The sequence below is a fragment of the Equus quagga genome, chromosome 7 (genome assembly GCF_021613505.1).
Source record: "Equus quagga isolate Etosha38 chromosome 7, UCLA_HA_Equagga_1.0, whole genome shotgun sequence".
NCBI classification, from domain to species: domain Eukaryota; kingdom Metazoa; phylum Chordata; class Mammalia; order Perissodactyla; family Equidae; genus Equus; species Equus quagga.
This window is the reverse complement of record NC_060273.1, coordinates 66,996,586-67,022,901: the sequence shown is the minus strand read 5'-3', so window position 1 is coordinate 67,022,901 and position 26,316 is coordinate 66,996,586. Positions and strand designations below refer to the sequence as shown.

The following is a 26,316-nucleotide window of genomic DNA, read 5'->3' as shown; positions in this document are numbered from 1 at the left end:
TCAAGCCTCTGAACCGTCTCAGCACCAACAGGGTCCACTGTCTCTGGATTGGATGTGCTCATTCTCTCAACAAACATTTCCTGAGCTGCTTCTCTGGGAATGGATGTGCTGCATTAAGAAAGGGATCCTAGAATGAGTAGACCTCTGGCCTTGTCCACAAGGAGCCCACAGCATCATGGAGAGAGGAGGACAGACATGCAAACAGCTCAGCCATGGGGCTCTAATGGGAACCTACATGAGGCACTCAACGGTTGGCTGGAGCTACTGGAGCACGGAAGGGCATGGCCCTGTGCTCAGCCTTCCTGGCTCGATTCCTGGCTCCACGGTTGTCCTGTAGCCTTGGGAAACTTACTTCACTTCTCCACATCTTGGTTTCTTCACATTTAAAATGGGAATGATAATTAGCCACCCACCTCATAGGTTTTTGTGAGCATGAAAGGAGTTAAAACCTAAAAAGCACTGAGGAGAATGCCTGAAACAAATTAAGCACCCAGTACCCATTAACTAATATGATGCCCAGCCCAGGCCGAGGCCCCTCTTAGCAAGAACAGCGTGGTGGCGAAAAGCCACCTCCACAGACATTGCCAAGGTTCCAGGCCCAGCTCTGCCACTTTCCAGCTGCATCACCTTGGGGAAATTAACAAACTCCCCTAAGCCAGACAAAATGGCACAGAAACTATAAAACACTTAGCCTCTGACATAGCAAGGACATAAACAATGCTGGTAATTATTATTGTTGTTGTTGTTGTTGTTGTTGTTGTTCAGAGCAGAGAGATCACAGGGAGAACTGTTTATTTCCAACTGAGGGACTGGGCAGGACACCCAGGTAAAGGTGACGCTTGAGTGGACTATGGGCATGTGCCTCGGTTTTTGTGAGCCTGGGCTGAGTTCTGACCGCTGGGAGACCTGCTCATCCCTCCTCATGTGCTCTTCGAATTCACAGTCCTTTTCGCCCTTTACATCTACAGCCATCAGAATCATCACAAAACAAAACATAACTGTCTAAAGATATATAGAGACAGAGGTGTGTACGTGTGTGTGTGAGCCACGCCATTCTGCTCTTCCCAAACCTTCCGTGACTCCCTCTTGCCTTCAGGATAAAGTCTACACTGTTTAGCCTGGCCTTCAAATCCCTCTGCTACCTAAGCCCAAGTGTCCACTGCCCTCTTGGACTAACCGTATCTTCCACCCAGGACCCACTGAACTTACACACCTGGGCATATTCATGCCTTCACATCTTGGTTCATATTCTCTCACCTGAAATGTCTGGGCCCAACCTGTCCATCCCTCACGACCTTAAGCCTTGCCTCCTCCTGCTGCCTTTTTCCAGCACAGGTTCCGACACTTGGCTTCTGCTTCTCTGAACTCCTTAGACCCAGGCTCTCCGAGTCACTCACTTGTCACTTCTGGGGCCACATGTATGGATGTGTCGTGTCTTCCCAAGTAGACTGGAGGAATCTCAGAGCAAGGACTCTCTGTTAAACTTGTTTGTATCTCTCTCAACCTTGCCCCACGCTACCACCAATGTTTTAGCCCAGAGACTTGCACGCTATAGGGATGTGATAAGTATTTGCTGAAAGACCTCGGAAAATGAGTCAATATAAATAACTTCTGATTTTTAAGAAATTAGTGTTGTCAGCCAGTATTTGTAGGCACTACTTTATGCTCAGTATTATCATAGTTTATAATTGGAAATAAGAGAAATAAATAAAGGATAAATTAGCCATCACCTAAGAAGTTAAATCTAGATGGAAAAATACAGTTAACTAAACAGAAAGCAAAGAGAATGTAATGTTTAGATCGTATGATTCCAGCTACAGCTCAGAATGAGCTCGGGAAGAGAAGGGTTAGTAAGCGTGGGAGAGAATGATTTGGTCTTGAGAACAACGGGGAAGTAAATCTCCACAGCCATGGCTTGCATGGTACAAAACAGTTTGGCTGCATAAGCAGTTAAGCCCTCACCCCTCAGAGAGGGCAGTCCAGCCCATCGGGTTGAGGATTTCCCATGAGCAGGACTGGGAGGACCTGGAGAGCATCTTGCTTCTTGTTTTTATCTACCAATACTTTAGAGCCCGGGTGTCCAATACTACATGGTGTGATGCTGAGCTCCTTGCTTTCCTGTCTGGTGTTGGCTGGGTGGCCCAGAGTAGGCCAGTCCTGAGGAGCCTGGCTCACCTTATGTCACCACCTTCCTTTCATTAACAGATCGGCTACTGGAATGAAGATGATAAGTTTGTCCCTGCAGCCACGGATGCTCAAGCCGGAGGGGATAATTCAAGTGTTCAGAATAGAACATACATCGTCACTACAATCCTAGTGAGTACTCAGTCTTTGATGAAGCTTATCTGGGCTGCAAGCTAGACCAACACTAAGGTTCTCCCCGGAGTGACAGCTGGTCATTCTTCTTGCCAAAACCATGCCATGGATAGAAGGGGGGAGTGGGAAAAGGAGTTTCCTGGAAGTCAGAGGTACTGTGTTCACTCTGGCTCTGCCACTATTTCACTTTGTGCCTTTGGGTAAGTCCCTTCCCCTCCTTGGAACCATAGTTTCCCCATAGGTAAGGGTGAGACTAAATTGTGGTGGTTTTCATACTCCACCCTCTCTTAGTGGAAGCCATTTTCAAAGAAAGGCTCCTCCAGTCCAGCACCTAAAGGAGAGAGAAGTGAAGCTGCTTATGATTTTCAGTGACTGAGCATGAGAAACCTCGAGCCTATTTAGGGTCTACTTCCCCGACATAGTGCCCCTAGAGGCATCTCCAAAAACACAAGAGCTCCTGCAAAATAACTTGAAAAGCTGTGCACCACATCTCGATGATGCAATATTCTTATTTTAACAGTTTGCTTCCTTATCCCAAAAAGTTCTGTAACGGGGGGAGCATAAATGCAAGAAGTGGATTTAGGGGCTAGAGAGACTTTCCCAAAGTTAACAAATGTTGGTGACATTCTCTTCTGGCATGCCAAAGTCCCCCCTACTCAAAACCCACATTCTCTGTCTCCCCATTTCTCCACCAGGAAGATCCTTATGTGATGCTCAAGAAGAATGCCAACCAGTTTGAGGGCAATGATCGCTACGAAGGCTACTGTGTGGAGCTGGCGGCAGAGATTGCCAAACACGTGGGCTACTCCTACCGTCTTGAGATCGTCAGTGATGGAAAATATGGAGCCCGTGACCCTGACACAAAAGCTTGGAATGGCATGGTGGGAGAGCTGGTCTATGGAGTAAGTTCTCCACACTATGGGGAATTGGAGGGCAGAGGCAGAGGGTTTGAAAGTAAATCACTTGGTAGTTGGCTGGTCCTGCCCACTGATGCTGATTGGACCCTAAAATTTACTATTGTTGCTGCTGAAAAGATGAGGAGTCCAAGATCCGATGTTTTAAGACATTCTTTGTTCAGGTTCCTGGTCCCAGCTCCCTCAGCCCCACTCAGCTCAGTCTTGTGACTTCAGTTGATCATCATCCAACACAAGTGATAGTTTGTGAAACAAAGGCTGACTGCTGAGCTGTCACTTCCCTGCTCAAAGTCATTTACGGCTCCGTCAATATGAATTTCTTCCTTGGTGTTAGATGCACCCTAGATCCAACCTAACTTTCTAGTCACATGCCCAATACTCGCTCTCCTGCACCTTCCGTTTCAGCCCAACCACCCCGAGTCACTCTGTTCTCTAGAGTGCTCCCTTCCATTTTGCATCTCTAAAATCCTACCCCTTCTCTAAATCTGTATCAAATATTACTTTTTCTAGGATGGCATCTCTTTCTCCCCATAACAGATACGAACTCCCCTTTTTAACTGTTCTTGCCTTTCACTCTAGCATTTAGTTTCTGCTTCTTTTATGGCTTACCCTGCCTTGTATATAGGTTATCTATGTAATAGGGGTGGGTCCACTCCGTCTTTATATCACTCACTACACTTGAAATAGCACCATGTGCAATTGCTATAAAATCTTCAATAAACTGAAGCATTTTTGAGAAGCCACTGAATGCCTGAATTGTTTGAAGTATTTAGGGAATCATTGAGAAATAAAAGATATGATCCCTGTCCCCAATGATCTTAACATTTTATGGGGTGGAAAAAACAATAAGAGAGAATAATTAAAAAAAAAAAAATGACGTAGAGTCAAGGAGCCTAAATTGTATAGTTCAGGCAAGAGGCTAACATGAGTTTGTCCAGCCCTCAAGAAGGGTGTGGAACTTGAAAAGTGGCCATATTCAAATAGAGAGAAAGGCAACCCAGGAAATTCTAAATTATAAAAAATAGAATGATGATGGAAATAAGTAAGGTGTGAGAGGAGAGTGAGAAAACACTGATGAGTTTTGTAGAGGGCTTGAGTTAAGGAGTAGTCAGGGATAAGTTGGGTAAGAAATGACAAGGGGAAGAGTGTGGCTTGCCTCAGTGGGCAGTGGGAGATCGTGAAGATACTTGAGGAGAACAACAAAAGGCAATGGAAGAAGAATCCAGCCACCACGTGCGGGCAAGGGACCACCACGGCTTCACTCACAGAAACTGAAGACTCCAGGCTGGGTCTTTGAGCTGAAGCATATGCCGAGTCTCAAGTTGATGTTGAGTTTTGGTCAGGAGGTAGCAACCATTTTTAAATCTCATTGTCTCATATCAAAGCAAGAGGACTCATGATGGCCATGAGAGCCATGCAGAGGGAATAGAAAGAAAGAAGAGATGAAATAAAGACAATCTTCCCTAGGAAGGTGGCTTTCGAGATACCTAGGAAGACGGTTAATGAGTCAAGGTGTGTAAAGTGCTTCTACCCTTTCTCCTCCCTCTACTACCTCTCACTTTGGGAAGTTCCACTGAGGAAAGATACAGACCTGGAGAGTTAATGCTGCGTCTGGAGGCTGGTTTCCATGGGAACCTCCATCAAGCGCTTAAGGTCATCCCCATGGCAACTGCTGTGAACTATTCACCTCCACCAGCTTCATCTTTACTTCACCCCATGTAATGTGGTTCCCTCAGTAAAAGGCTGGTAATCTGGGCAGAAAAATGTCGTGACCACCCTGAGAGCAAGCCCCTCAATAGCCCGCAGTCAGTGATGGGTCACTGGCTTCTCAGTAACAAACCACAGTTACCTCTGGATGACTCAGCTGCCAGCCGTCCCCCATTTCCTCCCCTCTGCCAGGCGTGTCCTTCTATCCAGTAAAAGTTAGTCTGAAGACTCCATGATGGCTCCAATTGCCTTCCCTTGATTTTCTCTCTGGCTTTTCTTTTCTATCGCCCTAAGGAAGAATAGAGGAATTTGGGGAAGTATCTCTCAGCCACAAACAACCATCAAGGTCAAAATTCATTTGAAGACCTCCAAGTTTATTCTTTCTGTGCCTTTTAAATAGCTAAATCCATCAGGGTCTCTCTCATCTTCCTTTTACTCCCTCTTGTTCTTATCAGCAATTGTAGTAGGAACAGTTCAGCACATAGTATGTGCCAGGTGCTATGCTAAATACCCACATTATTTCATTTAATCCCCATAACAACCCCATAAGGTGGACATAATTATTTTCCACAATTTTTTAGAATGGACACTGAGGCCCAGGGAGGATAAATAATTTGGCAAGGACATACGGCTAGTAAAAGCAAAGTTGGGACATGCAGCTGTGGCATTTGTGCTCCAGGCTGGGACACGCTACCTCTGTAGAAATCACACTCTCCATGTACCGGACCATAAGGCCAATATTAACTGGTGGTGAGAACAGTAATAGCGTCTGCCTTAATCACAGGGCACTTTCTTGTCTGTCCTTTGTCATGGTGAAACAAAGACAGTGAACTTTGGAGACAGACACCTAGATTTCACTTCTGACTGCCAATTTACTGGCTACATGACTCCTGCAAGCCATTGAACTCCTCCGAGAATCACCTCTGAAAACCAGGGAAAGTGGATCCTTTATCACAGGGGCGGGAGGCGGGGGTGGTATTCACCTACACAGTGCCTGACTCAGAGCAGATCTCCATTCCTGATAGTTTTCTTCACTTTTCGTTTTTATCTACCGCATCAAAACTGTTCACTCTTTTCCCGGGATTGTTTCTAGACATCGCGTATTTTGTTTTGGGATCTCCTAGGTGAGTGGTTCTCAAAGCGCAGTGTCTGGACCAGCAGCACATCACCTGGGAACTTGTTAGAAATGCAAATTCTCAGATCTCACCCCAGACCCACTGAATCTAGAAACTCTGCCACCTGTGTTTTTAAAACCCTGCAGGGGATTCTGATGCATGCTCAAGTTTGCGAGCCACTGTCCTAAGATGTCAGCTTAAGGAAATAACGTTGACCACCTGCAAAGGGCTCACGCATCACGCTACTCTCACATATATGAATTCTTTTGACCCTCACCAGACAATCCTGCCAAGTAGGTAAAGCAAAAATTATGTTTTCTAAATGAGGAAATTGATATCCAAAAAGACAACTGTCTCACTTAACGCCACGTGGTCAGTGAGTTGCAGAACAGAGCAGCCGGGTCTGCTTTGCCCGATAAGCTCTGCCCTCGACGGATCCTGCAGGGCTCCAGGCACTACCTGAGGGGCTGGAAATCAAGCCCCAAGGCTTCTCAGCCAGCGTCAGACCAGATAAAGCACCGCTGCTTCACACAAACCACCTGCCCTCTTTGAACATGAGTTTCTTATCTGTAAAATGAGGTCATTGAAGGTAGCATCTCCCACTGTGTGTGTGTCCTACACACATGCATGCCTTTGGACGCTCGGGGATGCATGGCGAAATATTTTGGAAGTACTGCATCTACTTTCCCCTCTCCGGAAAAATTCTCAGCGCATGGTGATTTTTTTTAAAGGTTCTGAGAAGTCCCGCCTCAAAGTAACCTGTTTAAATTCGTGTTTCCCAATGTTTATTTTCATCTTATACTTATTAATATCCTTCCAGAAATTATGTTCTATGGAACAAATCTTGTAACTGCCGAAGGAACTAAGCACTAAGATGTGGTTTTATGATTTTTGCAGTCCATAGTCCTTTTTATTAACTCCCATCAGGATGCATAAAATAAATCTATTCCTTTTAACACTTTCTTATTTTTTTTTTAAGATTGGCACCTGAGCTGACGTCTGTTGCCAATCTTATTTTTTTTCCTTCTTCTCCCCAAAGCCCCCCAGTACATAGTTGTATATTCTAGTTGCAGGTCCTTCTGGCTCTACTATGTGGGACGCCAACTCAGTGTGGCCTGATGAGTGGTACCATGTCCACACCCAGGATCCGAACCGGCGAAAACCTGGGCTGCTGAAGCGGAGCGTGTGAACTTAACCACTCAGCCAAGGGCCGGCCCTGCCTTTACCACTTTCAAAGCTGGTTTTTATCCACCTCCATTCTGGGCTAGTCCCTCTAAGTCATTTTTTTTTTTTTTCACACTTTTCTTCCCCATTCCTCTTCTATCTATGTTAGGTTACAGAAAAAAGAGTAGATATCTTCTTCCTTGCACTGGCTTATAAGTGTTTGTAAAAATTATCAAGATTTGTGCAGTGGGTGTTAGGGAAAAAAAACAGAGTTACTATAAAATTCACACCGGGCTCCACATTGCTTTATGGAAAGTTTCTATAAGTGAGAACTTAAGTCATTCTGAAGTCAGGCTTTTATTCCACTTAAAGCACCTTCTCAATAATCCCAGCCAATGAGAGTAACCAGAGGAAATCTCTAAGCAACAGCAGCCGGCGGCTAAGCAGGGTCCCCGCCTGCACCGCATCTGTCACCAGCCTCACATCTGGACCATTGTGCAGCATGATAAGTGGAAACCGTTCGCCTCAAACAGACTTGCATAGACCCATCTCTCATTTTAAAAATGAATGTTGTGGCCTCTGTCCGTGGAACCCTCTTGGATCTTCAGGATCTCTTGATCTCAGGCCAACAGAGCAGTGGGTTTTCATTGCATAGATGCCAGTGCTTCTGCCAGTAGGGGGAGGTGGGAAAGACAGAAGAGCAAGGCTGGATGCCCAAGGATGAGCATTTCTTGCAACCTTTTATGTTTATCTACGTACTGGACTTGAATTTTAAAAATTGAATTATTTATATATTTCTTCACAGTCTTCCTAGAAAAATAGCTGTGAGGCTGCTTTTCCTTCTCTCTGCCAGGCCTTTGCTCACATGATTCCCTCTTCCAGAGCAGCCTGTCAAAGTCCTACCCATCCTTCAATGCCAGATTTCCACGTCACCTTGTTGATGATGCAGTCCCGATCTCCCCAGCCAGAATTGATTCCTCCTTGTTCTCCTGTAGCGTTTTGTGTCTCCTGAATAGCACATATCCAGCGTATCTTGTAGATCGAAAAATTGTGTGTGGAGGTGTGTATGGGTGTGTGTGCATATACCCACCTCTCCTATTAGTTTGTAATTCCCTGAGTGTAGGGGCCATGGCTTACCTTCAGCCCCATCCTAGGGCTTGCACATAATGAATGCCCAAGAAATGTTTACTGAGTTAAATTCACCTCCACTATCTTGTTAGCCAGGACTATCTTGGTTGCAGGTAAAAGAAACCCAACTCAAACAGGTTTAGGTAAACAGAAGGACTGGTTCATGTTCCTAGGGACAAATAGAAGAATATATTGACACATGTTCCTAAGGAGTCCAGGGCAAGCCCTGAATTTAGAGTGGCCCAAATTATTTCATCATGGGTCAGCTTCTGCATGTCTCACTCTGACTCTCGGGGCTAATGCTCATTAAACCAACCTGGGTCCTATGCCATCCTTGAAAAATCATTCTGGCCAGGAATTGGAGTACACTGATGGCCAGATCTAGGTCATGTGCTTCACCGCGTAACCAGAGCGACCATTTGAACACAGAGGTCTGAGAGTAGGGCAGGAGTGGTTCTTCTACCAGAGGAAGGAAGCATGGCTGCGTGGCAGAAAAAACAACAGACATCACAACAGCCTCCTTCTAGAAAGGTGAAGAAGACACCGCTAACAATTAGAGCTGTCAAATAGTGGGATAGTCTCTCCTCTAAGATACTGAGCTGATCGTTAATTTCTCAGAAACATTTTATAGAGAATAGGGGGTGTTGGACTTCTGAGGTTCTTTCCAACTCTCATTTCCTTTAAGATAGAAGAGAATATTCACAGTAAAGAGAGAGACGAGAGAACGGAGGACTGCTGAGCTCAACTGCATTTTTCTTCTCTATTTGTTTTGCAGAGAGCCGATGTGGCCGTGGCCCCTTTAACTATCACTTTGGTCCGGGAAGAGGTGATAGACTTCTCCAAGCCATTTATGAGTTTGGGGATCTCCATCATGATAAAAAAGCCACAGAAGTCCAAGCCGGGGGTCTTCTCCTTCCTTGACCCTTTGGCTTATGAGATCTGGATGTGCATCGTCTTTGCCTACATTGGAGTGAGTGTCGTCCTTTTTCTGGTCAGCCGCTTCAGCCCCTATGAATGGCACAGTGAAGAGTTTGAGGAAGGGCGGGACCAGACAACCAGTGACCAGTCCAATGAGTTTGGGATATTCAACAGCTTGTGGTTCTCCCTGGGAGCCTTCATGCAGCAAGGATGTGACATTTCTCCCAGGTCAGTCAGCTCTTCTCAACCCTTTTGCCTAGTGCTATATTTTTCTTGGAAAAAACAAATATTGGAAAGTTAAGGGATAGGAATTATTTCCCAACTTCATCATATTCAGTTTTTCAACTATGCTTACAGTCAACTGTCCATTGCATGCTGTGGGTTATCTGGACACCTCCTATGTCTGGACCAGCTCTGTGTGCTATCTGGTTGATGTGTTATGTCAAGATTAATAGGCATAATCATAACTCCAATATTCTATAGCTGAAAGGTACAGAGAAAGGATGAGAGGACGGTATGGTAAAACTAACATCTATTGAGCACCTACCATATGCCAACCAAGGTTCTGAGTCCTCTACATGCATTATCTCATTGAATCTTCACAGAAGCATAAGGTGACCCTCTCTTCATCTCCTTTCATAAATGAGGAGCCACAGAAATGTTGGATATCTTGACAAGGTTACACAGCTTGTAGCTGTGGGAGTTGAGATCCAGCCCACCATCCCATACTACTTCTGAATGGTGGGAGGAGCACTGAACTATGAGTGGGTTTTAGCACTGGCTCCACCATGCTCTGTGGCCCTGAGCAAGTTGCTTGACCCTCATAGACCTCGGCTTCTTCATCTTTAAGAGAAAAGAGTCTGTTTTTCTTTGTTCTGAGAAAGACTTCGGAAATCAGCCAGTTCCAATGGTGATGTAAATTTGTAATTTGTAAGGTTCAAAAATGGCATTTCGCAGAGGTGCCTCAGATATTGCACTGAGACTACTGGGGTGACCAAATCAGCAAGGTTTCAGCCCCCCACATGGAGCCAGAGTAGCTCCATTTTTGTCTGTTTTTTATATTAGACTAGTTAATACTGTTTCTCTTGAAAAAAAGATTCTGAAGCTCAGAAAGAATGGAGGAAGGGTGGAAAGGAGAGGGTGGGCAAAAGAAATTTGAAAACAACCAGTCCAGACAATTCCCACATTTACTGAGCTCCTATCTTTGAGTGTGACATTCTTTCATCTACATTCTGGAATATTCATGCCACAAATCTCCTCCAATATGCCTGATAACAAGCGCTGACTATATTTCCTTTTACAAGTGCTTAATGTCTATGAACTCTTTGTCCAGTAGACAGTCCCTTGTAGATTACCAAGTTTCTAAAAAATGCAGGGAGGCGTGGCTTAGAATTTGGCTGCTATGGATAGATTCACACACACTCTCATTTTCAGGGGGCATAATTACACAAATATCAAAGGCTCACGGACATGTGCTGGAGGCATCTTTACTACGTCTCTTTTGCATTTGAGTGTCCATGAGGATCAATATACCTGAGTAACGATGGAATAAAATCTTCCTCAGGAGCTTCCCTCAGCGCTCATTTTTGCCTGCTGTATAATTCAGATAGTGTCATCATTCACCATTATAATCTTGTTTTTCTTTAAATAAGAAGACAGTCGGGGGAGGGGGTGTGCGTGGGAGAGGAAGTGTGAGACTGGATGCTTGGCCAATACTGGCAAACACATGGTGAAGAGTAGATAGAACCAAGCAGGGGAAAGGCTTGCTTAAAAATAAATCAGGCCAGTAGATAAACAGTGGGAAGAAATGATTCTTATCTAGTCAGTATAATGTAGGGCCGTGAAAACAAGCATGTGTCTGAAAAGATCCACTGGCTTGTTTTTTTCTCCATTATTTCCTTCATCCAGTGGGCATCTTACCTCCTAAATATGGCACCCCTGTTGTCTGACCTCAGACTCCCCACCATTCCTCCAGAGGTCTCATATTGGTGGACCATGAGCTGAATCCTCTACCACGCATGTTTCTGTTTGATCTGCATGGAGTTTGGCAATGGTTGTCCAAAACTGAGTGGCAGCTGCCCTCTTCAGCTGATCCACGCGTTCCCCACTTCACCACCACCCACAGCTGACTGTCTTCATTCCTTTGTTACTCAGCTGGTCCTTGAGAGACTGTTTGAGTTTGTGACCTGTGGCTGCAAGAGGATTTTCAAACTGTGTTTCCAGGACTTCTGAGGGTTCAATAGGATATCTTAGGAACTGACGTTGAGGTGAAGATGAGACTGAGCGGGAATGCGCGCGGGCTCCCTCTTCCCCATAATTGATAGAACGACTCCACTCTGCGTCTCTGTTTTTTTCCGGGTAAAATGGAAATACTAGTTCCTATCTCAAGTATTATTGTGAAGTTTAAAAGAGATTGATATGTATAGAACCCATAACACAGTATCCAGCCAGCACATAGGAAGCACTATAAAACAGATGCTGTTTTTTATTATTTTATCAATTTTATATATTGGGCTTCTACTAAAACTTCACTAGAAGAAAAGGTGCTCACCCTGATTTGAAAGCCACTGGACTTCTCTCTTCTGGGGAAGGCCAGGGGCAAGGCAGAAAGAGCCAGTGGTTCACTCCAGAAACCAGCAATACCTGGATTCCTGAGGTTCTTCCCCATAGGAACCAGGGAGAAAGATTTGTCACTTTGAATTAAAGGGTCTGACAGACACAGGAGTAAACCTGCCAGAATAAGGGGTTTTATCCGCTTGAGATGGACTCTTCCTTATCAGGCCTACCCTGGCCAATCCCAGAGCTTAGAGGCCTGTAGAAATACCCTGACTCAGAACATGCATCATAATGTTTCTTGGAAATATATGCGAAAGAGAGAAGGTATATAGTTCATCTCACTAAAGCCAGAGAAAAACACAAGGATACTAAGATAGTGATGAGAGCCAGGACGAGGCAGACGACTGCAAACACCAACAGAAGCTGTGGTTGCTGTTGTTTACATATTTCCTGTGGAAGTCAGCAAGTTTCATGAGCCGCTGATATGCACGGCACCATGTTAGACACTGAGTGTTGTGACGGGAGGTACTTTTAAGTGACTTGCGTACTTTCAAATGAGCTTCAATTAATTGTTCTTACTATTTACTTGAAGAATATATCATAAGTCCTCACTAATTTAGAATTTGGGGAACTAAGTTCCACCTAAATTGCTTACATCTGCACTCACACACAAGTAGCTTGATCTTTTTTTAATCTCGTCAAAGTTCATATTAATGTCTGTTAGCCAAACGCCAATGAAATGTGGCCAAATGTGGTTGTCTGCATGTAACAAAATAGTCCGACCGCAGTAATAGGAACAGATAGAGAGCTGCCTTTCTTACATCGTAAGAAAAGCGGAGGCAGACAGTGGCTCACAGTTCAGTGAAATCGGGATCAGCTGTTCTGTGATTCTCTTGGCCTTTCTTTCGTGTTCGCAAAATGGTGGCTCCCATATTCTGCCTATATTCCAGCGGCAAGAAGTGGAAGAAGTGTTGCCAGCCATTTCTGTGTTTGCATGAGAAAAACAAGTTTCTGGTCACTGTAGGTATGTATTTCTACAGATGTAAGAGAGGATTAATCCATCAAATGTTGTAATTGAGCACTTTCTAGGATCTAAACCTGGCCTTAGGTGCAAGGCCAAGCATTATGGCAGATGTGAAGAACCAAGAAAGATGAGTTCAGACCTCTGACTTTGCAAGTGAGTAGAAGAACCAAGATACAAAAAAAAAAGGTAGATAATAAAGCAGAATATGTATTTGAATGATTCCCAAGTGCAAGATTTATAGTCAATTGGTAGGAAAGAGAGAAAGATCACTGAGGACTAAGATGATCTGGGCTGGCTTAGTAGAAAAGGAGAGACTTGGGCTCGTCCCAAGGATAAAGCCAGACTTACAGAAGGTCCTCCAGGTAAGGCAGTCAGGTGAATGGGGGGAGCCCAAGCAAAGAAGGGGAAATGACTGTGCCTTGAGACTAAGTATCCCATGATTCAGATAGACTTGGGTTTGAATCCTTGTCCAACAGTTATTGGTTGTAAGATTTGAGCCAGTAACAACTGCCAAGCCTGTTTCCTCAACTTTAAAAAAGGGGCCATTTATACCAATATCATAGGATTCTTACAAGAAGACATGAACAAACAGAGGCTGAAGCACATCGCCCAGTGCCTAGCATATACTGAGGGTTCAAAAAATCTTAATTGTCGGGGCTGGCCTGGTGGCACAGTGGTTAAGTTCGCACATTCCGCTTCAGCAGCCCAGGATTTGCAGGTTCGGATCCCAGGTGTGGTCATGGCACTGCTTGGCAAGCCATGCTGTGGCAGGCGTCCCATATATAAAGTAGAGGAAGATGGGTACAGATGTTAGCTCAGGGCCAGTCTTCCTCAGCAGAAAGAGGAGGATTGGCAGCAGATGTTAGCTCAGGGCTAATCTTGCTCCAAAAAAAAAAAAAGGAAACCTTAATTGTCTTTCCCTTCTTTTGTGTTAATCACCTCACTTCCTTTCTACTTTGTCCCTGGCCTCCTGCCAATCATTTGTATTGTCTTCTAAGAGTTTTCTGAGGCTCACTGACGTGCATCTTCTTATCTGGCTGTGCTCCTGGCCCAGCACTGGCCAGAGGGAAGTCCAGAGGCTGTTCCCAGGAGGAGGGGGAAGGCTGCCAGATGCAGTGTTATGACTCGAGGATATTGGCAGCCTCTCTCATTCCATCCCAGGGTTGTTTCTCAGCTCAAGCCTAGATAGGAACTGGTTCTGAGCTTCTGCCTGCTTCCCTGGCAAAACTCGTCTCCTGGGCAACGACCCTTCCCTGCTAAACCACACTGCCCACAGTCCCCTCCTCATCTCCCGGGCACCTGGTTTTGTTTCTTAGTGGTCAGCATTACGATGATTTTCTCTGTATCTCAGAGTGACAGATACTGGTTTTGCAGGACTTGTAAATATGCAGGCTTTTTCAACAGAGTAATTCAGAATATGAGCTCTGGAGTTAGATCTGGGCTTAATCCTGCCTCCTACACTAATTTGCTGTGTGACCCTGGGCAACTAGCTTTGCAATTTAGAGCCTCTATTGCTGTATAACAAGCCACCCCAAATTTGTGGTGTAAAACAACAGCCATTTTATTATCTTTACAGATTTTGTGGTCAGGAAATTTAGAAAGGGGCACAGTAGGATGGTTTGTCCCTGATTAAAGATGTCCAGCACTTCAGATGGAAAAACTAGAAGGCTGTGGATGACATGACAGCTCAGGGATGGAATTATCTGAAGGTTCACTCACTCAGCATGGTGGCCAGGTTCCAAGAACAAGGGACCAAAGAGAAGCAGGCAGAAACTGTTTCACCTTTCCTGACCTACCGTCAGAAGTCACATAGCATAACTTCTGCCATAATCACAAGCCCCGCCATGTCAAAAGGGAAGGAACATATATTCTACCTTTCAGTGGGACAAGTGTCAAAATCACATGGTGAGAACAACATGTGGAATGAGAGAGGTTGCTGTAGCATATTTGGAAAATACAATCTGCCACACCTTACATAAAAGTAAAGGTAACACTTTGGAATCATTGTGAAAATTAAATAAGATAAGGTATTTAAAGTTCTTAGCATGGTGCCTGACATGCAATGAGTACTCAATAAAAGGCATGTGTTCGTTCATTCTCTCTCTCTCTCTCTCTCTCCAAGTAGGGATACATACACATATATATGACATTTACAGTCAGTGCTTATTAATATGTAGTCAGTACTTACTAATATTTCGTGTCCTTAATGGCTGCTAGTAATTATTTAAGTTAATGAACCTATAGATTAGATCCTTAATGAATCTCCAGAATAGAGCCTTAAAAGTCAGGTAGTTTCTTGTCTAATCATCTCATTTATACTTTGGGAAACTAAGGTTGAGAGAGTCCACGTAGTCGGTTCAATTAACACTGAGCATTTTATAATCCAGACTTAGATGAAGCATTTTTGTTGAAAATAACTCAAGTGACCCTTAACAAACCATGAGCAATTTTTCAAAAGACTGATGTTTAGGTTTCAACACCGTTCAGGTTACGTAGGGCCTTGATGTTCCTCAAAATCCCTGGAGGCAGATGAAAAGAAACAGGAGGAGAACAAGGGCTTGATGGGCTCCCATTTTGCTTATCTGAACCAAGTTACGACATTTGCTTTTTTGAGACTATGTATTGTTCCTGCTCCCCACAGCCAAGGGTCCCCACATCTAGGCAGTATTGGTTCAGTGAATCAGCAAATCAGAACGATGAGAATTAGCAAAATTGAGTTTCTGTGCCTTTGTACCCCTGTGCTGAGAAGTAGGGCCAAGGGGAACAGAACAAAAGGGGCCTGGTTTCGTTTTCCTCACCAAGGCTGAGTAGGGAGCCTGGCTGAACAAGGACAGGAGTCAGAAGATATAGCTGTGGCCAAGTCACCTTGGGCAAGTTACTTCCCTTCTCAGACCCCAGATTTCACAGTCTGAATGATCTGACATTCTACAACGGAAAGTGTTTACTGAGCTCCTGTGATCAGTTCTCTCCTTAGAATGGTGGAGAATACACAGAAATAAGAAATGCCAAGTCTTTGCTTACATGATGTTTATAGTCTAACTGGGGAGATTAAGACTAACACACAAGGAACGGTGAACTTACAAAGCTCAGGATTATCTTGGGCCCCAAGTGCCATCCACGAGTGACCCAAAAGGGAGAGACGGATGCTGGTAGAAGGTCAGTCCTCATCCACCCATCTGGCTGGAGAAGAAGAAAGGGCAGATACATCATTAAACTGGAAGCAAATCCATCAGGTTTCCCCACAAAGCCAACGGCTCTTACATTTCCCCGTATCTGCTAATCAGAACTCAAAGGGGGAAAGGAGAATTGTCATGCTTATGTAGGGAAGATTCATAGTTTATTTTTTTAAACCTTCAACCTCTTTTTCAGTCAGTGAGCTTTTCCCCCTTAAATTTTATATAACATACTAAGCAAAGGAAGATTTTATTTGGAGTTAAGTTCTCCTCATAACTTCCCTCTTTGACACACAATTGGTTTTGTTTTTGAATTTTATTGAAGTATAACACACAGATAAATAAGTGCCCAAGTCATAAATATACAGCTCAATTAATCTTTTTAAAGTGAAAACACCTGTGTAATCAGAACTCACATTAAATAGAATACTACCAGAATCTCAGTCACCTCCCCTTGTCCCCTTCTCCATACAGAAGTAACGACTGGCCTGACTTCTGACATCATAGATTAATCTTACTAACTGAGCTGTTTTTGAATCTCATAAGTGGAATCATACAATATGGACTCTTTTGTGGATGACCCTTTTTGCTCAATGGGATGCTGTGAGATTCATCCATCTACTACATGTACATATACTACATATAGTTTTGGTTCATCCATTCTCACTTTTGTGTAGTGTTTCATTTTGTGGATATACCACAATTTATTTCTCCATGAATAAATCCAGAAGTTTGACTATCTTTGCAGATGAACATTTTGGTGTTCCCAGCGTGAGGCCATTATAAATAATGCTGCCATATATATTCTTGCAAAAGTATTTTGATGAACAAATGTGAATTTCCATTGGTAGATACCTAAGAGAAGAATTCTTGGGCCTCCTTATTTATAATTTCCTCTCATAGATTCTGCCAAATTGTTTCTTAAACAAATTTACACTCCTCAGCGATATATATGAGTCCCAATTTCTCCACATCTGCCTTTTTCATTTTAGCAAGTGGGTGTGTAATAATATCACATTATGGTTTTATTTTGCATTTACCTGATGACTAGTACCTTTTGCATGTTTATCAGCCATTTGTATAGCCTCTTTTATGGAGTACCTTTGTAAATCTCTTGCCAATTTTTCTGTTAGGCTGTCTTTTTCTCATTGTTGTGCAAGCATTCTTTATACATGCTTGATACACATCCTTTTTCAGATGTCTATATTATCAATATCTTCTGTTCTGTGGTTTGTTTTTTGACTATCTTGACAGAGTGATATGATGAACAGAAATGAATAGTTTTAATGTGGTCCTTGCAGCAAGTGTTTTCCTTTATGGCTAGCAGTTTGTGTCTTGCTGAAGACGTCTTTGCCTACCTCACAGTCATGGAGATACTCTTCTATGATTTCTTCTGAAATTTTACCTTTCACGTTTAGATGTACGTGTCTTATAGATATGTGCAAGGTACAGGGTCTAGACCTTTTTTTGGCAGTGGATATCCTATTGAACTAGTGTGATTTATGGAGAAGGTCATCCTTTTTCCCACTGCATGCTCCTTTCTCATAAATCAGGTCACCAAATGCACATCAGTCTGTTTCTGGACTCTTGATTCTGTTCTCTTGATATCCTTGTCTATTGTTGCCCCAATACCACCGTATCTTAATTACTTTAGCTTTATAATGTCTTCATAGCTAGTAACCAGATGTCTGGAGAAGCTTGCTCCTGGGTGCTGAAACAGAGGCTGGTTCCTTGATTCCTTTCGGGGAGGCGGGGGGGGAGTGGTGTAGAAGGGATTCTCAAATGAGATCATATGTGCAATGTTTCTCTAACTGTGGGATACTGTGATTCTCTTGGAACACCAGTGACTGTGGTCCTTCTCAAAGCTCTAGAACAAATCAATAGCTGAGACTCTTTCAGTGATTTTTCTGAAGAGTGTTTCAAAACATCTAAAAGTGATGTATAAAGCTCAGAACACTTATGAGCAGAAAAGGCATCCTTTAGCATCCAAACATGGAACATGCAACACTCTAGAGACTTCCAGAGCAAAGACAGAGAAGGATTAATTCTCTTTCATTTAAATTAACCTAAAAGAAAAAAATTCATGTCAAATGACATAGAAGGTAGTGGGGAACAAAAATGAATTTGATGTGCATTCAAAACATAATTGTTTTATTGACTCTTATTCTCAACTCAATGTGTGCAGAAAGCTGTGGATTGCATTGGCACACCATGAGAGAGAAGAACAAGTAAAAAAGGTAGGAGTTTTTCAGGTAGCGTGTTTTGTGCCAGTTGAGTCTAAGGGTATTACTAAGTAATGGATGTGTCGAGGCAGTTAAACTAGGGGTATTGATTGAGTTGTGAATCACCCAGTTCTCTGCACATCAGAATAAAAATAACTCACAGAAAAAGCAAACTCATCCAGAGTCTTGAACCAAAGAGCAAAAACTGTTCTGTGCAAAATTTGGTTCCATTTCATCTTGCGAATTTTCCACCCCTGCTTAAGTCAACTGTGGTGAAATACTATGGCTTTGAAAAGGATAAACAATGCTCCCTTTCTGTTGCAGCAAAACAAAACCCCCACATTCAGTAAATCAAAACTGTACTGTTAAAATGAGGTTGGAATTTAGTAGGTTTTGGGTAGGGTGTAAGATTTTGCATTTCTAACAAACTGCCAGATGAAGCCAATGCTGCTGGTCCAAGAACTGCATTGTGATAAATAAATCTCTGGGCTGACTCTGAGCTCCATGAGGGTAAGGACCTTATTGTCCCACTCACCACTCTAATGCCAGCACCTACCACAGAGCCCTGATGAATATATATTGAGTGATGAAATAAATGAATAAATATCTAAATATTATTTGTGATTTGCATTTGTCAATACATTTTTATATTGGTAGACATGGAAAAAGTTTAACAGTATGGACATAAATACAGAATAAAAATAGTCATGGCCTGATGAAGAAGGTATGATGGAGAGATGTAGGAAGTAAAATGCATAGGAAAATATTATCAAATTATAAAGGGTTTTGAAAACCAGGCAAAGGACTGAATATTAGACAGGAAATAAAGAATGAATCAGTAAGTTCATAAATAGAAGAGTGATGGCTGACAGTTTTCTTTTGAGATGCTTAATCTGGTGGCATTGGGAAGCCTGGGAAGAAAAGCAGTAGGCAGCATATTGTTGCATTAATCCAAAAAGGAGACAATAAGGTCCCAGACTAGCTTCTAGGCAGTTAGGAAGTAGGAAGAACTGATGAATACCACCTATGTTTCAATGATATGAACTGTTCTCTCCCATTACATCAGACTGCAACTTTTCTGACTCAACCAAATCATCCAGAGCACTTTGACCTAGGTTTAGGCATGTGAGGCTTTAGATCTTGGACTCTGAGGTAACTAGAACATAGCACTTTGTCAGTCACAAGGTCACATGTGTCTAGAGACAAGGTTCAAGTGGGAAGTCCTCCCTGCTTCCAGGTTCCCTCCCTAAAGTCTGCTCTGCACACTTCAAATCTAGCCCTTTAGCCACTTTGATTAGACTCTTAATTCTTTCCCAACACTGAGGGATAAATCCTAAGCTTATTAATGTGGCCTTCAAAGACCGTTGAAATCTGGCCCCTGCTTTCCTGGCCTCATCTGCCTCTGCCTGTCTGTCTGTCTGTCTGTCTCTGTCTCTCTCTCTCTATCTTCATCTCTATCTCTATCTCTACCTTTCCTATATTCTGACCTCTCTTCTGTACTATTCCTTTCCAAACTCCTGGACCCTCTTTGAATTTTCACCTCTCTGTCTCTTTGCCTGGAGAGTCTATCCCACCCCTTCTCAGTCTATTGGACTTATTCTCCACAACCCAGCTCAATTATCACTCTCTCAGGAGAATCTCTTCTGATCTCCTCCACTCCACTTGCTAGGACAGTCTGTAGCTCTTGCCTCAGAACTCCCATGTATTTTTCACATATTTCTATTAATTCTTAGGACATTGTCTGTGATTCTACAATTTCTCTCTTTTCCTCAACTAGAATGTGAGCTGCCTAAGAGCAGAGCCCTATTTTTATTCATCTCTGTATTCCAATTTCCAGTAGAGGGCCTGGTGCATACCATTCACTCCATAATGTTCCATGTCTGTATATGGCACTCATAGAAGTACAGAAGTGTCACTAAGGCCCTGATAAGAAAACAAAAACGTTTGCAGAGGTGTCTTGATTGTAGCATGCCATACAGAGCATGAATAATCTAAAGCAGACACCAGGGGAATCCACACCAGAGGTCTCAGGTCAGTAGACCAAGAAGATACAATTGCAGACACATCAGGACCATGGAGAGCTCCAAGGGAGTTGGCGGGACTCTGGGCCCAGTAATCTCAACTCATCATAATAGCTATTTTACTCTTGTGAGATCAAAGAAATTAGCGGAGCATATTCTTGAGCCACTGATATAAACCATGTGAATTGCCGTAGAAATTATATGTCATATTGTGTTAACTAGGCTGGCTACCGCTACTTCATTACCTAATAAAGAGCAGACAACAGAGAGTTTATTCATATGACACCAAATTCTTTATTTTCCGTAAATGTCAATTAAAATAAAGTGGTAGTAGAAATGGACTTTACTTTGAGATAGAGCCATTCGTGGAAAGCTATACATATGAACAATCAAGTTTGGGCTAATTAAATTCTGATCTAACTGCATCATGGGAGGGTGGTATTTAAATCAATGTACTCTTTGATAAAGACCCCCTGTGTGTCTGTTGTACCAATCTTGATATTCATAGGTTCCAGCATCTTAACTCAGAGGATGCCTATATTAAGGGACCCATCAGAATGTGAAAAGGCAAGTGTTTCACAGCATTTTCCTTTGCCAGATCATCTCTCTCAAGGGGAGTCAAGTGAGTGAAGCAGATTTGAGTTATTTTTAGACTCAAGAAGAGTTATTCCTCCTTAGCAAATGGAACATTAAACAAAGACCCAGTGATTCTGTGATCACCTCAGTTTCCCTCAAATTGCCACAGTGGCTGATTATTCAGTCCTTTGTGTCACTCTCCCCAGTGGAGCAATTGGAGTTAAATTAGACCCATTTCCCTATAATTCCGTTGGGTTTTTCTTCACAGTTGAATGAGAGAAGAAAAACAGTTGACATACCAAGTCTCTTTCCAATTATTAAGATCTTCCTTACCTTAAGGTATTTTATATAAACTTGGCCCCAGATTTTCTTCCTAGTCCCATTCTAATTTTAAAAAATAAATATTCAAAGATTCTCCAGCAATGAATATCATTAGCCTGCCACAATGTACATAACACAGTGCTAGATAGTAGAGGGGAGAAAAACATTTATTGAGTATTCAACAAATATTGATTGAAGGCTCACTAAGTACCTGCAAAAGAAATGAAAGACATGGTCCTTGTTTATGAAAGAGATTGAGGAAAAAAAAGGAAAAAAAAAGAAATTTGCATTTATTGGTAATTTACCATTTACATTGTGCTAGGATTTGCACACGTTATCTAACTTAATGAACTTACAATTTAGTTTAAAAAGAATGAGAAGGATGATGATGATGATAATAGTAATAGTGATAACATTTGTTTAACACTTACCATGTGCATGACACTGTTATAAGTGCTTTGCATACATGATCTACTTAAATCCTACATTACTCTGTATTAATCTGTAACAAGCCACTACCTATGAGGTAGGTTTAATTACCCTTGCTTTAAAAAAGAAAAACTGAGATTCAAAGAGGTGAGGGAGCTTTCCCTAGGTCACACAACTAATAAAGTAAGGAGCCCAGATTTTAAATCATGTCTGACTAGTTCCAAAGTGTGTGTTCTTAACCGCCCACCATACTGTCTCCCTTATAAATCACTTAGAAATGCTAAGATCTGTCATATTCTGACCTGAACTCCCTAGAAAGGCATCTTTTGTCCCATTTAAGCTGAACTGTTCACTATTCCCCAATCACCTCTGTGCCTTTTTTCACTCCTTATTCGTTGTGGTTCTTTGAGTTCTTGTTCTTCTTGGTGGAAGAAAGCTCTGAGCTTGGCACTGAAGAATGAATAGGACTTCAGTGGTGAGGGAAGGAAAAGTTGGTTCAAGTGAGGTAGAGGGCAAGCTCAAGCTCACAGTTCTAAAAAATTAATAAATATGGAGCATGCAGACTAAAAGTGAAGCCATTGGAGATAATTTCTGGGATTGTGGGGTGGGTGGGGAGAAGGCAAAGGGCCCAATCTGTTCTGGACCCTGCCTGTCTCTCGAGCGTCAGAGCACTTCTCTCTGCCTCCCTCTCTGTGCTGCAGCCACACCAGCCTCCTTCTGGTTCCTGAAATGCACCATACTTGGCTTTTTATTAGCTCAGGACCTTTGCTTTGCATTCTCTCTACCTGCATGTTTCCTTCCTCTGCCCCTACTTTCCCTAATGTTCACAATAGCAATTAAGTAACTTATTAAGTTATTATGCACTAAATAACCGTCACCTATGCTGGAATGTAAGCTCCAGAACTCCTTCGTATGTAACTTCTTATCCATCAGGAGATATCTGGCATCCAGCCTAGTGTCTGGCTCATAGCACATGCTCAGTAAGTATTTGTTGAATGAGGGGTTCCTCCTACCAAGGATTTCCCTAAGAGCAGAGATTGTCCTTGATGTTTCACCAGAGTAGCTGTGGAAGTATTGAATAAAGAAGGAAAATTGCTAAGACGTGACAGTATCTAGCTTCATAGTTGCGTCTACTTCCAGGGTCTCAACGAAGGTGGATACCATATCCCTGTATGTATGCAGGCCAGGCTCAGTCTGCAACTCCAATCAGTCCACCATATAGGTACTTAAATGCACTGTTCCAGGCCCTATGCTATGCAGAAGGGAGGGATACAGTAACAGGCAAGGCACAGTCCTGCCCTCAAGGAGTTCACAGTCCAGTAACCAGGCAATTGCAATGTAGCGTGATGTGTGCTATGTCAGATGAAGAGCAAGATATTGTGGGAGCACAGAGCAGGGACCTAAACCCAGATCAGGGGATAGGCCAGAGACGACTTCGTAGAGGAAGTTGCATTTAAGCTAGAACTTGAAGGGTGAGTAGATAATACCCAAGTAAAAAGACAGGGAAGGGGGTTTCAGGCAAGAGGAACAGTAAATGCCTTGTGAGCTGTTGTCAGGAACTTGGATCTTTTTATTTTATTTTATTTTATTTTATTTTATTTCATTTTATTGTGATAAGAACACAACACAAGGTCTGCCCTCTTGAATTTTTAAGTGTACAATACATTATTTTTGACTATAGGAACAATGTTGTATAGTAAATCTCTGGAGCTTATGCATCCTACTTAGCTTAAACTTTATGCCACTTTGCTAGTAACTCTCCACTTCCCCCTCAGTGCAGGGGAGAGATTTGATCTGATTTACATTTTTAAAGGATCCCTCTCTAACTCAGTGTTTCTAAACCAGGCATAATTTTGCCCCCAGGAGACATTTGACAAGGTCTAGAGACACTTTTGGTTGGCAAAACTGGGGAAGGAAGGCTACTGGAGTCTAATGGGTACAGGCCAGGGATGCTGGAGGTGAGGGAGAGGGCCCAACAAAGTGGAACAGGTCTATAATACAGTTATTTGTATAATTCTTTCTATAAAAATTCTGACCTATGGGGCTGGCCCCATGGTGTAGTGGTTAAGTCCAGCGCCCTCTGCTTTGGCAGTCAGGGTTCACAGGTTTGGATCCCAGACATGGACCCACATACCACTCATCAGCCATGCTGTGGAGGCATCCCACATACAAAATAGAGGAAGAATGGCACGGATGTTAGCTCAGGGTTAATCTTTCTCAAGCAAAAAAAGAGGAAGATTAACATCAGATATTAGCTCAGGGAGTCTTCCTCACCCAAAAAAAAGTCTGACCTCAAATTTCCATGTTTTCTTATCAAAAGTGCATGTATGTACACCCTAGTATGTTATGCCCTTCTACAATCATTTCCATAAGAGAAGAGAGGAAGTACTAAGCAAACTGAAATCTTTAACCAAAATTCACATAGATTGAAATTGGACAGGGAACCTGGACAGAGGCAAGAGCCTTTTGCACATAGTCAAGATGTGATTAAACCCATTGTGATAGTGATTCATAGTTCATGTTTGTCAAGGAGACGGACTCACCTCTAGCCTTGTGTGTGGTCTCTGGGGGTTTGGGATGGCTGAACCCAGAGCTCATTTTAATGGCATCTTCCTGGATTCAAAAAGAAGCTTCATTCTTCTCTGGTTCTTTAAATCTGAGAGATAGTCTTATCCTGAATATTATCATTAGTGGTGTAAAGTACAATGCCCTAGAGTAAGATCTGATCACGCCTATGAGTTCTTTTAATTTTCTAGTCCCTTCACACCTCCAAATAAGGATTTTCTTGAGAAAACAGGATGGACCTTCTAATCCTGCATTAATCAAACTGCATCTCCCCTCCACCACCCCTCTCAGTATTTGCTTAAAATACTCATCTAGGCTAGAACAAGGGACACACACAGCCTCTTAACCAGGTTTTGAACTGAGATTGATAATCTTAGTTAGAAGTAGGCTTTTGGCATAGGCTGGAACAATTATTGGAGATCATTAAGCAATGATCTTCTTTTTTGCATTACCTCTGATTCTATCAGTAAAATATGAAGGAAACCAAATTAAGGTCAAGGATGTATTGGGTTGGGTTGGAAACCTTGAAATTTAGAGTAGGTCAATCTTCAATTGGGAGGATAAGGGTGGTGACATATGGCAAAGATGCAACATATGATCTTAATCATAATAATAATCACAAGCACTGTTTATCTGGTATTTGCAAACACTGTCTCATATAATCATCATAACAACTCTTTGAGCTAGCAATTATAACTATTCCATTTTTACAGATGAAAAAAATGAGGTTCAAAAAGATTGCATAAACTGGCCAAGACCACACAATTAATAAGTGGCAAAACTGGGGTTCAGATCCCAAGCGATCTGACTCTAAAACCCACTGGGTCAATTACAGTCCTATCCTTCCAAAGCAATACGGTAGAAAAACCCCTCAGCTTGAGGTCAAGGATTTGCCTTCTAAATCTAGCTCCAAGATTAATTTTGAGGGTGACTTTGGGAAAAGTCATTTGATCTCTCTGAGCCTCAGCCTGGTTTTCCTCACCTGTAAAATAATCAGGACGACCTTGATGATCCCAGTCACTTCCAGCACTTGGTTCTGATTCTAACTTGTGATATCAGAACCTGAAGTCCTCTCATTTGCAAGGAGTGTTTTGATTTTCAAAATACAGTCATCTATGATTGTGTTTGATCTTTACAACAACCATGAGGCAGGCAAGCATTATCCCTTCTCTTGTATTTTACATACAGATGAGGAAACAGACTTGAAATGAAGTAGGTACTTTGTCCGTGGTTAACACAGCTGCTCCCCAGTCAACTGCTCTAATATACCAGGTATTTCCCCACCTCCTTTATCTCAGGTATTTTTCTCCCTCCTGGGGCCTATCCTATTTCTCATTCCTATGAAGATTTCCATTATTAATTTAAATGTTAACTGCTAAGAAACTAAAGGAAAGGTGGAGACAGGGCCCCCATCACCACCAGGGTACTACGCTGGAGCTGAGGAACAGGAACAGGGCAGACTCAGCTCCTCAGGAACAGCGCCTGAGGAACAGGGACTCAGGCTGAGCATCCATCCAGACAGGATGCAGGAAGAGGAACAGTGGATGTTCCTGCAGGTTGGGAAATGCAAGGTTGTAGACGCATTGTTCAGGGCACGGTAGCTGGCTCTTCACCAGCAATTGTAGGATCCTACTAGAATATTTGCATTTCCTAGTGTTTCCCTTCTCAGGAAATGTCACCATTCTCTTCTGAGATGCCCCAACCAGAAACCTAGGAGAGAAGAGTAGGGATATAGGATGGCCTAGAGCTTGAAGGTAAACTCTGAACTCAGACTAGCTGTGTGTTGATCGGAAGACAACTAACCTTGCCAAGCTTCAATTTTCCCATTCATAAAATGGAGCTAAATACTACTTCCCTCCTCGTGTGCAGTGAGAAATAAATATAAACATCTTGTAAAATGTCTGGCACAAAATAGTCACTCAAAAAGATGGAGCTCTCAAAAATTAGTGATCCCTCTCTTTTACCCTCTATAGCCACTCAGTCTTCAAACAGAGATTCTACCTCCTAAATCTACTTAAGTCTCTTCGCTTTTCCTCCATCCATGCTGCTACCGTGTGGCCCGGGTACTCATCACCTCTGACCTGGGCTCCTGCAATATTGCCTCTTCATCTCCATGCTTCCATTCTTGCTGCTACCTCACCCCAATCCATTCTCTACTCTGTGAGGT

General features: G+C 42.8%; 1 protein-coding gene across 1 annotated transcript in view; it reads left to right on the top strand.

The window, feature by feature from the left end:
• Window positions 1-26,316, top strand: part of GRIA1 (glutamate ionotropic receptor AMPA type subunit 1) — a 285,987-nt gene that overhangs the window by 200,233 nt on the left and 59,438 nt on the right. Inside the window, exons 9-11 of the mRNA XM_046667310.1 lie at window positions 2,206-2,316; window positions 3,012-3,218; window positions 9,120-9,490. Coding sequence (XP_046523266.1) covers window positions 2,206-2,316; window positions 3,012-3,218; window positions 9,120-9,490 — 689 coding nt within the window. The remainder of the gene's footprint in view (window positions 1-2,205; window positions 2,317-3,011; window positions 3,219-9,119; window positions 9,491-26,316) is intronic.